General features: G+C 35.6%; 1 protein-coding gene across 7 annotated transcripts in view; it reads left to right on the top strand.

Moving 5' to 3' along the window:
* LOC109065430 (signal-induced proliferation-associated protein 1-like) overlaps positions 1-13594 on the top strand; it is a 54728-nt gene that overhangs the window by 24094 nt on the left and 17040 nt on the right. For all 7 annotated transcript variants that reach the window (XR_006160520.1, XR_006160518.1, XR_006160516.1 and 4 more), the window contains 8 exons: positions 1841-1965; positions 3175-3363; positions 3953-4127; positions 4594-4697; positions 5682-5839; positions 5949-6552; positions 10452-10726; positions 12352-12732. Coding sequence is in view for 2 of the 7 variants with exons in the window: in XM_042761197.1 (XP_042617131.1) it covers positions 1841-1965; positions 3175-3363; positions 3953-4127; positions 4594-4697; positions 5682-5839; positions 5949-6552; positions 10452-10726; positions 12352-12732 (2011 nt within the window). In the remaining 5 variants the exon portion in view is untranslated. The remainder of the gene's footprint in view (positions 1-1840; positions 1966-3174; positions 3364-3952; positions 4128-4593; positions 4698-5681; positions 5840-5948; positions 6553-10451; positions 10727-12351; positions 12733-13594) is intronic.

Here is a 13594-nt window from a genome sequence, read left to right as displayed (position 1 = left end):
AAGATGAAGCTTTCTAGAGTGCATGTGTAGACCGCTTGCATTTGCATACACCTTAAATGGGCTATACTTTGAAGGCTATGCGTAGTTGGGTACAATTGTGCATGTGCACGTAAAAACAGGAAGTATACTTTGGCTGTAAACAGCCTCTTCAGTTCATGGAGCTCTTTCCTTACAAGCTGATGATCTAAATAGGTCCATTAAATAAGGAAGACATACGAAATGTGCTGAGCAGTGGGTCACGAGGACTGAAGTTGAGAACCACTCCCTTATGGGCTACTACTATATAGAGTATTATTCCAAGGTACTTGTTGTTGTTTTTTTTTTACCTCTAAAAGGTTCATGGAAGTACCTTAAGGGGTACTACTACATACTGTACACTACTCTACTATTACTCTGAGGAACTAATGTGCACCTTAAAGGTTTATAGTAGTACCTTAAGGGTTACTTCTACATACTGTGTTACTGTACTAATATGTACCTTTTAATGGTAGATAAGGTACAAAGTGGTCCCTTTAAGCCTCTGTGACAAGCTCTCATACTCCTAAAGATGCAATATTTGCACATTTTTTTTCTGTATTTTATTGACTTTGTTAGACCAATGTTTACACAACACCTATGTAAACCAACACATGTTTTTGTATTTCTTCTTGTTCTGCATCTTCTAAGACCAAATTTTCTGACTGTAAAGGCCCATTTGCATCAAATGAAGTGCAGAAGAAGTTTTGTGAATGACATTCAAATGGCCTTTTAACACAAAATATGTGTTGGTCTTAACAAAATGCAAATTCACCCACAACAGTACAACAGATGGAGCAACAGTCACCATTCACATTCAGTGCTGTGAGTTGTTCAGAAGAAGGCTGTCAGTCCCTAACATTTCATTTTAGACTTGTTTTTGTTATCCACAGACAAAAAAAAAATAAAAAAAAAATATTGAGATACTTTTCAAGTTAAAACGATATACTTTTGTGTCTGCAGTAATCAGGGAAACTGTCTGTCCAGATGAGCAAGCAGTGCCTTTAGTTAGATGGGACGAGGGGCACTCTGTCCTGCCTTTTTTATTTATGACATATAATCATATTTTATCATAATTAAAAAGTAACTTTTTTTAGACAATGTATACGTTACCGGAGTGGTTCTCAAACTAGGGATGCAGAGAGTACAGATCAGCAGTTTTGATGACTCATTCTGCACTTCAAAGTATAATCAGACTTCAGATTTCTCAAATGCCAGGGTAAGATTGCAGAGCATGCAATGCGCAAAATTACATAATCATTTTATTTACAACATATTTTATGAATTAAAATCTTTTTAAACTACACATCATCACAATTACTAGAAAAAATAGTTACTAAAATTACTAAAAATAGTAATAGTTGCCTCTGAAATCTAAATCTAAAGAATATATTATAATTTTTTATTTTAGTTTTTTTTAGTTTTTTTACTGTTCGTCTGTCTCTCTGTCTTGAGCTCTGAAAAGGGCTGTGCTATGAAGTTAAATGAAGTTTATACATTGATACTCTGATGTCCAAGCATCCCAATAATTTGCTGTTTGTAGAGTTGCAAATGTTGAGAGGAAAAAAAAAAACCCTTTGGATGTTAAGCTCATAATACAGGTGGAACAAAACTGACCCAGACTCTTGACACTATCATACATTTTGGACAGTGGTTTACCCTTAATGCTGGTTTGTTCATCTCAGTCATGAGCCGTTAAAGGTTACACAATCATAGCTCCTCTTTTTCTAGTGTTCAGTATTCTAGTGTTTCTCGTTTTCACATTTATTCATTTATAGCATTTTGTATGAATTGTTAAAATTTTCATTTCAATCTTTTATTCCAGACCATCAGAATTTCTTTGGCATGGACGAGCGTTTGGGGCCAGTGGCCGTCAGTTTCCGCAGGGAGGAAAAAGAGGGATCAAGTGGGTCCCAGTACAACTACAGAATCATTTTCAGGACCACTGAAGTAAATACAACACTCTCTCACACACAGAAGTCATTGAAGAAGATTTTGAAACATTTTCACTCATTAATTCAAAGGAGTTATCTAATATTTTTAAGCATTTTTATTTTTTTTTCTTGAGGTCCACTTATAATGCTTTACATGTTACAGGTCAGAAATAAGACAATTTTCCACCCACTCCCTGCTTTTGATTTTGATTTAAATGAATCAGAGATGATCACAAGAATGTTTTTATACAAATGGCACTTTTCATTTTATAATTTTTTTTTAAAATCAAAATTAGAACATTACATTATTAATCAATATTAATTGCATTAATATATTTATGAATGCAACATTACATTACATTGGTAGGCAAAATATTTTACAAAAGTGTTTTTGTCGAGGATCATAATTGATAAATCAGACTTTTATGGTTCTTATATTATAAAAGAATATAAAGCTGAAAGAGGATTAAAAACTACCTCTATTTATTCAGAGGCCCAAACTGAGAAAAAAAACAAAATAAAATAAATAAATATCAAGTTCTGTCATGAAACTGTAGATGACAGAGGCAATGTGTGCTTAATGTAACTGATGATATTCTTAGCACTCAATGACTTGTCACAAGCTGATTGGTTCCCGTTGCATACGCAGCCAATGAGCTTGCTGCTTAACATTTAAATGGCTGATTAGCAGTCGCTTGAACATTGCAGCATGCTTTCAGAGTTCCTCTGAAACCCCCCACCTTCCCCAGCTCCACATCAACAGAACTTCTAAAATACACACAACATGACATATCAGCATAAGCAGTATCACTTAAATACTCACAGCACCATATCGGCTTATGTATTGGCAGTAGCAAGTTTCTGTACTTGCGGCAGGAGCAATAATCTACACATACAGCAATAACCAACAGCAGCAGCAGCGTAGCAGATCTATTCCGCCAAGACCACATACATTAACATTGTCATATCCATTACCATGCTAAAATCTTCCAATAGTTCTCATGATAGAATTTGGTGCACCTGCTTTATTTGGTCTAAAAGTAAGATGAAATTCTGACTTGTAAATCAATGTGATTCTGATAGCTTGTAAATCAATATACTGTATGTTACATTAGCGACATCAGGAAAAAAAAAATATAAAAATAAATATATGATATGACCGCTTTAAGTCTACATTATGTCTTTTCCACTCATTAATTGATTGGTCCCTGCTGTTTTCCTGCAGCTGAAGACCCTGAGAGGTTCGATCCTGGAGGAGTCCGTTCCCTCCGCAGCGCGCCACACCACGCCACGCGGCCTTTCGCCCAAGAGACTGCTGGAGTTTATTTTGCCCGATCTCAACCTACATTGCCTCAGACTAGCCTCCACGTCCCCTAAAGTCAGAGACACGCTCCTTAAACTGGACGAGCAGGGGGTAAGAGATGTTATGTTGAGCTGCTTTCTGTAGTTCTGATAGCTTGTGTTTACAAGTTACTGATAGGCTGCTAGAAATAGTGATGCAACAGACATCTTTAAATATTATATTGTGAATATATATAGAGAGAGAAAGAGTTGTTGCAACTTCTATTCCAAACACAAAGTCACATGAACTGGCTTGACAAGTGCTGTTCCTCAATGCATTTCTCCTCTTCTCTGCCTTGCTTCCTATTTTAGTAGTCTAATGATCCTGGTTGACTCTATGACTCTATGAACTAGTTGACTCTATGATGAATTGCTTTTGCAAAGTGAATGATAAATGCATCTGATAAATGCACTGACAAATAGATAAATGTAAATGCATTTCCAATCAGACTGTAAAATTTAAATGTATATAACTTGTAGAAGCATATATACTTTTGCAGTAATGCTGTTACTGCACCTACACTTGTGCATTCAATGTGCATACAGTGTGAAACTGGCTTAATGACAAAATGAGGAAGAATGATGTTGTGCGTGTAAATCTCAAGTTGGAGAAGTTACTGTAATTTCATCCTTGTTAATGTGTGTTTTATGTGTATGTAAAGTTGAATTTCCAGCATAAGGTGGGCATTATGTACTGCAGAGCAGGACAGAGTACTGAAGAGGACATGTATAACAATGAGAGCGCCGGACCAGAGTTCGATGAGTTTCTGGACCTTCTTGGAGAGCGAGTACGACTCAAGGGCTGGGAGAAATACAGAGCTCAACTAGACACCAAAAGTGAGACCAAAACTCAGCATGCAGTCAGTCTTCATACAATTGGACCATAGTACAATAGTATTAGTGTTATTGTATGTGTTGTATGTAAGTAGTATGTAATTAAAATATTGTTTACGTTTTCTTTTTTATAATTGTTCCATGAAAAAAATAAATGTAAATTTCCATTTTTTGCACTAAACTTGGTGTTTATATTTTGTCCACAGGAATAAATGACATTTTACAATATATTTAAACAGAAAGCTCTTATTTAAAATTCTAATAATATTTCACAATATTTCTGTTTTTACTGTATTTTTGATTAAACAAATGCAGACTTGGTGAGCATAAGAGACTTCCTTCAAAAACATTTAAAAAATCTTTTGAACAACAGTGTATATGCAGAAAATAGAAAGAAAACTGTTCAGATAGTGACAATAACAGATTTTGATTGGGTGTGTGATAGTAGTGTTTATGTGTTTATTTGCAGCTGACTCCACTGGTACACACTCACTGTATACTCGCTACCAGGATTACGAGGTTATGTTCCATGTCTCCACCATGCTTCCATACACAGCCAACAATACACAACAGGTAATCTACACACAACCCTAGAACGTCCCATTAACACCGAGCACTACTTACAGTATATCAATAGCACAATGATATGAATCAGCAGTAGGATATGTATTGGGATCTCATTTGCATGTGCAAATCTCCTGGTGTCTCCCCTTGTGCAAAAGATATATAATTATTGCAGAAATAGTGTACTTTAAAAGAATATACTTAAGTGTAACTGAATGTCATGTTTTTCAGGCTCATAATTGCATGTTAATTAGAATGAAATGGAAATTTATTAAAGTTAAATTGTATATTGAATGCAGTAACTGAACGCTAGGCTGCTTTTTTGACCAGCTTAAGTATCACTTAAGTACATATTTACATGTAATTTCATAACTCTGTTGTCTATGAAATATGGCTAAAGCACTGCTGAATGTACTGACAAGCATGTATAATAAATAAAATATACTTTAATCTCATTTTAATAAATCTTGTATGTTATGTATTTAAATATATTTGTATTTACACATTTGTGATGATGAAGCTGCAATTTAGTACATTTAAAAATGTATTAACTAATTTTAATATGGAACAACACAGTACAGTTAAAAATATAATAGTAGGCCTACTTTGCATGTTCTTTAGTATGTTAGTCTTTTAATTTGACTTTTAAGTAGACATTATTAAAAGTGCTTTAAAAGTGTACTTACTGCGAGTGTGTTAAAAAACAGTCTATTTTTAGGTCACTTAAGTGGCTTTTTATTTCATTAATATTATATTCAAGTACAGTTTATATATATATATATATATATATATATATATATATATATATATATATATATATATAAAATATATATATATATATATATGCACACACTTTTTAGATTTAAAAACACTACAAATGCACATTCAGTAGAATTATGCACACTTTTTCACAAGGGTCCGATGGCTTCAGTATACTGCACTTTTCATTTAAGTCAATGCATTTAGAATAGTTTTTCTCTATCTCTCTTTTAGTTACTGAGGAAGAGACATATAGGGAATGATATCATCACTATAGTCTTCCAGGAGCCAGGTGCTTTACCCTTCACCCCCAAGGCCATCCGTTCTCACTTTCAGCATGTGTTCATCATTGTCCGAGTACATGAGCCCTGCACCGAAAACACCTATTACAGGTAAGAGAGCAGACAAAAAGCGCTGAAGGAAAAGAAAACGTTTCAAATAAAAATTTCAATAAAATGTTGTAAATAAAATAATACGTGTCTTTATCTCCACCCTTCTCAGAGTTGCAGTAACTCGTTCCAAGGACATCCCTCTCTTTGGTCCTCTCTTCCCTAAAGGTGCACGCTTCCCACGTTCTCCTGCCTTCCGGGACTTTCTCCTCGCCAAAGCCATTAACGCAGAGAATGCGGCAGAGAAATCAGAGAAATTTCGCTCTATGGCCACACGTACGCGGCAGGAGTACCTGAAAGACCTGGCGGAAAACTATGTCACCACAACGCCCATTGATTCTTCCACCAAATTCCCCTTGCTGTCGCTGGGCGGGAAGCGCAAAGAGAAGCTGAAGGGAGCGAAAGGTGCAGAGCTTCACAGCGCAGGTGCTTTAGTGTGGGCCGTCACCGTCGTTCAGGGTGGCGAGAACAACGGTCTGAGCCTGTCCTGTCTGCTCGGTGTGTCTGCGGAGTCGGTCGTGCTCATAGAGCGATCCACGCGAACCGTCATATTTAACTGCAGCTGCCGCGATGTGATCGGCTGGAAGGCTGTGACCGAGCCTGGAGCTCAGGGTGGCCCTTCGCTAGATATCTTCTATGAGAGAGGCGAGGCAGTGACTGTCACGACGTCGGAAAGCCAAGTTGAGGATATTAAGGAGGTTGTCCAAAGGCTGGAGGTGAGATTTAATGTATATGTGAAAATATTGTGTACATTTTACAAGAAACCACTATTTCAGTCTTTCTTCTTCAAATGTCATGTTTAATAGAACGTGTAACTTTTTGTTTGTTTGTACTTAAAGGAATATTTCATCCAAAAAATAAAAATTGCTGTTAATTTACTCATCCTCAGGCCATCCAAGATTTTTTCTTCAGTAGAACAGTAAAGAAGATTTTTAGCTGAAACCCTGGTTCTTGGTGATTCATAAAATGCAAGTCAACGACTACCGTCACTACCGATAGTCAAAAAAAAAAAACATATACAGGCAAGACAAAATTAATACCTGGATCTCCCGACAATATATTGAGGTCTTAAGAAGCGAAATGATCAGTTTGTGCAAGAAACTGAACATTATTTACAACATTATTACCTGTAATCCAGAGCCTCAGGCAAACAGTCCTCAGCGATGTCAGGTTCACAAACGAATCATTCTTTTGAACCGGTTCTTTTTAGTGAACTGGATAAACCAGTTCACCAAATCGCATTGAACCGTCTGAATCAGTTTGCGGCTCGAGCAGCACAGTTCTACAAGTTACTCTGTCAAAACTCACTTTCGGACACCTGACAGTCACACCGACTCAAAAGGACCCATAACAGCGGTGTATCTGATCCTCTGATGAATGAACTGATTCAGCGCTCCAGTTCCTCCAACAGTCACTGAACTGAGGAAACAGTTTAAGTCGGACCGAAGGCAGATGAGCCACTAATATGCACATGAGTAAACGTAAATAAAGGTGAGCTGATGAAGACAAGTTTATATGTTTTAGACACATAAAACATCCATGTTTAACATCAATATTGGGTGTTTTAGTATTGTAATTGTGCATACGTTACACCATTGCATGTTTACATAAACAAACTGGTGAATCAGTTATTTGCACAAGTTATTTGAAACAAATTGTCCAAAAGAACCTGTTTGCGGAAAAGAATCAGACTTCCACGTTTGCTTGAGGCTCTGGATTACAGGTAATAATGTTGTAAATAATGTTCAGTTGCTTGCATAGACTGATCGTTTCGCTTCATAAGACCTCAATATATCATTAGGAGTCATGGGAATTAGTGAAATTTCATTTGCAAATTTGCGTCCTGTCTAAAGTGTGGAAAGACTGTTCAAACCTTTCCAGAATGGCCAAAGCCTTTTCTACTGATATGTACCGGTTTATGAAAGTTTTTAGCTATTAAATTACTTTAAGCCAATGATTCTAGTATGAGATCTGTCCATGGTCCTGAAAGCACAGTCTCAGCCACCATTCAAGTACAAACCCGATTCCAAAAATGTTGGGACACTGTACAAATTGTGAAGAAAAACAGAATGCAATGATGTGGAAGTTTCAAATTTCAATATTTTATTCAGAATACAACATAGATGACATATCAAATGTTTAAACTGAGAAAATGTATAAATTTAAGGAAAAAATAAGTTGATTTTAAATTTCATGGCATCAACACATCTCAAAAAAGTTGGAACAAGGCCATGTTTACCACTGTATGGCATCCCCTCTTCTTGAGGAGACAAGTTGCTCAAGTTTAGGAATAGGAATGTTGTCCCATTCTTGTCTAATACAGGCTTCTAGTTGCTCAGCTGTCTTAGGTCTTCTTTGTCACATCTTCCTCTTTATGATGCGCCAAATGTTTTCTATGGGTGAAAGATCTGGACTGCAGGCTGGCCATTTCAGTACCCGGAACCTTCATCTACGCAGCCATGATGTTGTAATTGATGCAGTATTTGGTCTGACATTGAAATGTTGGAAAATGCAAGGTCTTCCCTGAAAGAGACGACGTCTGGATGGGAGCATATGTTGTTCTAGAACTTGGATATACCTTTCAGCATTGATGGTGCCTTTCCAGTTGTGTAAGCTGCCCATGCCACACGCACTCACGCAACCCCATACCATCAGAGATGCAGGCTTCTGAACTAAGCGCTGATAACAACTTGGGTTGTCCTTGTCCTCTTTAGTCTGGATGACATGGCGTCCCAGTTTTCCAAAAAGAACTTCAAATTTTGATTCGTCTGACCACAGGACAGTTTTCCTCTTTGCCACAGTCCATTTTATATGAGCCTTGGCCCAGAGAAAACGCCTGCGCTTCAGGATCATGTTTAGATATGGCTTCTTTTTTGACCTATAGAGTTTTAGCTGGCAACGGTGAATGGCACAGTGGATTGTGTTCACCGACAATGTTTTCTGGAAGTATTCCTGAGCCCATGCTGTGATTTCCATCACAGTAGCATTCCTGAATGTGATGCAGTGCCGTCTAAGGGCCCGAAGATCACAGGCATCTAGTATGGTTTTCCGGCCTTGACCCTTACGCACAGAGATTGTTCCAGATTCTCTGAATCTTTGGATGATATTATGCACTGTAGATGATGATAACTTCAACTCTTTGCAATTTTTCTCTGAGAAACTCCTTTCTGATATTGCTCCACTATTTTTCGCCGCAGCATTGGGGGAATTGGTGATCCTCTGCCCATCTTGACTTCTGATAGACTCTGCCTCTCTGAGAAGCTCTTTTTATACTCATGTTGCCAATTGACCTAAGAAGTTTTAAATTGGTCCTCCAGCTGTTCCTTATATGTACATTTAACTTTTCCGGCCTCTTATTGCTACCTGTCCCAACTTTTTTGGAATGTGTAGCCCTCATGAAATCCAAAATGAGCCAATATTTGGCATGACATTTTAAAACATTTGATATGTTATCTATATTGTTTTGTGAATAAAATATAAGTTTATGAGATTTGTAAATTATTCCATTCCTTTTTTACTCACAATTTGTACAGTGTCCCAACTTTTTTGGAATCGGGTTTGTATGTAAAATCAAATACATAAAAAAACAACAATCTGTTGTACCCCTAAAGGTGTGATTTTTGCACATTCATGGAATGTTCCTCGCTCTGTCGCTCTGTTGTAGAGAAATGGGTGTTACATGGGTAACATAAAGTTTTTTTTTTTTCAGGACATTTTATACATCATAAAAGTGGTAAAAACAATTCAGATGCAGTTCATTTTTAGTGAATTTCCCCAGACACTGTTATTGATTTATACTGAAGTTATTTCTTTATAATTAAAACATCTAATGCAAGCTTATCATATTTGCCTTGTTTGCAGAAAATCCTCCCTTCACTCCTCTTGAATTTAAACCTGTAAAGCCTACAGTATCGTATTTGTTACTCAAATTATTAAGGCCTCTAAATCATTAACATAATCAAAACTTTGCTGAGCCTGTTGTACACAATCTACTACTTCTGTCATCCGACTGACTTTTTTAACAAGTAAGGCCTTTTTAATAATTGTACAAATGTCCACCTTCAGCTCATGATTCATGTGTCTTTCTGCTGTGAAATCTGATTTTCATAAGGTAAACGTAAGAATAACTTTGATATTGTTATCAATATTTCAGTATAAACACTTACTGGACTAAAGCAGCTTAGGTTTACTTGATTATCCAGAAATCATTATGTAGAAAAATCTGTTAAAATTTGAGTATCAAATATGATCATCAGGCTTTTGAGGAACGTTTATTTGTTCATCATCATCAATGTATTGCATTGCATTATATGTTTTGATCATAAAACTAAGCATAATAATCTGTTCCATTAAAAAAAATGTTTTATATATACTGAAGATAATATATATATATATATATATATATATAAATATCTACTATTTCAGATAGCAGGCTTTACAGATCAATAATCTGTTCCATTAAAAAAAATGTTTTATATATACTGAAGTATATAAAAATTAAAACAAAAATTTCTGACTACTATTTCAGATAGCAGGCTTTACAGGATTACGACTTGGATCTCTTTATGACATGCTGTATGCTGTTTTAACATGATGCTCCTGTACTACCCCGTAGCTGGTGACTCGAGGCTGTGAGGCACGTGAGGTCATTCCCCTGCGGGACGGTGTCGGTCAGCCGGGCTTCCTGATGAGCGAGGAAGGCTTTGTAACGGAGCTCCAGCGGTTCGGATACGCGGAGAGCGGTGGGCTGCAGCTGGGGGCTCGTGTGGTTCGTCTCTGTGGGCAGGTCCTGGTGCACCTCAGCCTGGAAGAGCGGAGCCGACTCCTCCGCACGGCTCAAAAGATCCACATCACAGTCATTCCTCCAGATGAAAACGGAAAACCACGCAGGTAATAGAGGTGACGGGTTATTTGTGTGTGAAGGAAGGTGGATAAAATGGAGGGATGAGGTAAAGAATCCATTACACTGCAGTGATTTTGAGAGAAAAATGGGCTGACAAGTTGATAGTAAGCAGGGAGCGGAGGATGGAGTACTGTTGATAATGTAATTAATAATGGTAAATATAATGTGTATCCCGTTTAAAACCACCGCTAAAAAGTTTAAGGTTGATAAGGATATTATTATTTTTTTTTTTTTACGTTTTTGAAAAAAAACTCCCCCAAATGAAATCTAATTTTTGGGAATTTCTCCGAATAAAAAAGGTAATTGCGACTTTTTACTTCACAATTCAGAATTGCAAGATATAAACACAGAATTGCGAGATATAAACTCAGGATTCTGACTTTTCCCTCAGAATTCTGAGTTTAAATCTTGCACTTCAAACTTTTTTTCTTAGAATTCTCAGTTTACATGTCATAATTCATTTTTTTTTTGTACATTTTTTTACTTATTTTTCCGCCACAGAATAAAAAAAATGGTAATATGACTTTTTATATCACAATTTTGATTTTTTTATTTTTTTCTTATATTTCACAAATCTGTCTTCTTTTTTTCTCAGAAATGTAAAATTGTGAGATAAAAAGCTGCAATTACCTTTATAATTTTTTTTTATCCCGTGGCGGAAACAAGATTCCATAAACCAAGGCTGAATTTTTTCGATCAAAAATACAGTAAAACAGTAATTCTTTGAAAAATTATTACGATTTCAAAGAACTGCATCCTATGTGAATATATTGTAAAATTATATTTATTTCTGTGATCACAGCTTAATTTTCAGCATCATTACTCCAGTCTTCAGTGTCCCATGATCCTTCAGAAATCATTCTAATATGCTGATTTACTGCTAAGTTATTAATATTTCTTATTATTGTCAATGTTGAAACCAGTTTTTTATGCTTCATATTTTTGTGGAAACTGTGATATATATTTAAGGATTATTTGAATAGAATCTTTTGTAACATTATAAATGTATTTACTGTTATTTCTGAGCAGTTCAATTCCAAAAACGTTTCATTTATTCATTTATTTAAAGACCCTAAGCTTCTGAATGTTAGTGAAAATAATTAGGCTGACAATATAAACAATTATTATAATGCCTCATCTATCTATATATATTTGTACCTATGTATTTGTATTGTATATTTTGTTACATATTGCTCCCTAGGGAGGGAAACAGATGGATAGAGAGGGGCTGGGAGCAAATAACTGAAGGACAGACCTCATTCTATTGACATGAACATGTTTTAGTCAGTGTTTCACCAGCTGGTCAAATGTCATTCAACGCTGATAATGCTTATTGATCCAAACCAACACACACACACACACACACACACACACACAGATCATGGGTTAAAACTGCATTTTTTTCAAATCCTATATACAGCGACTTACTCAGCATGATTTATGTAAGTCTTTGATTATATAATACACTTCAAAAAAGAAAACCAAAATAGCAGCATTGATCTTCTCATCCATGACTAACAGTGAAATGCGTACGCTGAAATAAATGAGCTCTAACTTTGTTTGTTGTTCTTCACTTTCTTTTCCCGTTGTTCTTGTGCTTGTCTGAGTTCAGGAGTTTCTCTGAGCTTTACCACAAGGCCATCCAGGACGCGGAGAGCAAATCTGGAGAGGGACAGTCAGGCGAGGCCTGGGTTCTGGATGACGATGAAGAAGTTGAGGTTGATGGCGGCAGAGGAGAGAAAGAGGAGAAGAAAGAGATTGAAAATAAGACGTCAGACAGTGAAACTCTAAAGCAGGAGCTTCTTGGAGAGCAGATGGTATTTCCAGAGCCCATGGAAACAGATTCGCTCCTCTCCCCACCCAGCCTGCCTCTCTTACGGGCGACGTCCCTGCAGGACAGCATGAAGAGCCAGAGTCCTGAAGTCACCCCCGTCTCTGTCACACGGAGCTACTCGCTAGAGGAACACCCTCCGTACCAGGACATGATTGAAGGGTATGCAGTTCTGTCTGTTCTGTTGGTCCGCTTCTGATTTCACTTTTAAATCTGAACTGTTTACTCCATAACAAACAGATTAAATCGGGGTTCAAAATGACCTTTCTGCAACAGTGTTATTTTTCTATTATTTATATGTTATTATAGTTTTTATTAGCATTTTGAAGTAGGTTTTATTATTTTATTTTCACTTGGCATGTGTAAGTAGTTTTTTTTTTTATTTTATTTTTTTTAATATATTTGTCTTTAATTTATTTTTATTTTATCTTTATTAATTTTAGTATTTCATCTTATTTTATTCCAGTTAGGTGCCAAGCCAACATTTATTTATTTTATTTATTTTTTACACTAAAATGATTAAAACTACTATTTTTAAAAGTTTAATTACTAAATCTACTACATTTTAAAGTTAATTTTAAGTTTTCCTCTAATATTTACAGGATATTTTCTTTTACTTTAGCTTTATTTTAATTTACAAAAAAAAAAAAAAAAAAAACATTTTGTTCATTATTTTAGTTTTAGTTAACAACAACAAATTATGACTGTTTCTTAATTTAAAAAAAAAAAATAAATTTTTGTAATAATTACAATTTTACATCAACGTTTAGTTAAAATACATTGTAAATCTGTTGTTTTAATAATATTTTGTTGTGCTTTAAACAACTACTTTTGATGTGTTGACTAACATACTAAAACACCTGTAAAGTACTTGATTATAATTTTAACTTTAGTGTTATTCAGTAGTACACTATAAAGTTAGTATGTTTAGATGTACTAAATCACAACTTAATTATTTTAAATGTGTAATTACAAATAAGAACATGACACTAGTTTCAGTAAAAATGATATTAAAGTATATTTT

Source organism: Cyprinus carpio, chromosome A7 (genome assembly GCF_018340385.1).
Source record: "Cyprinus carpio isolate SPL01 chromosome A7, ASM1834038v1, whole genome shotgun sequence".
Lineage (NCBI taxonomy): Eukaryota > Metazoa > Chordata > Actinopteri > Cypriniformes > Cyprinidae > Cyprinus > Cyprinus carpio.
This window is presented reverse-complemented; position numbering and strand designations above follow the sequence as displayed.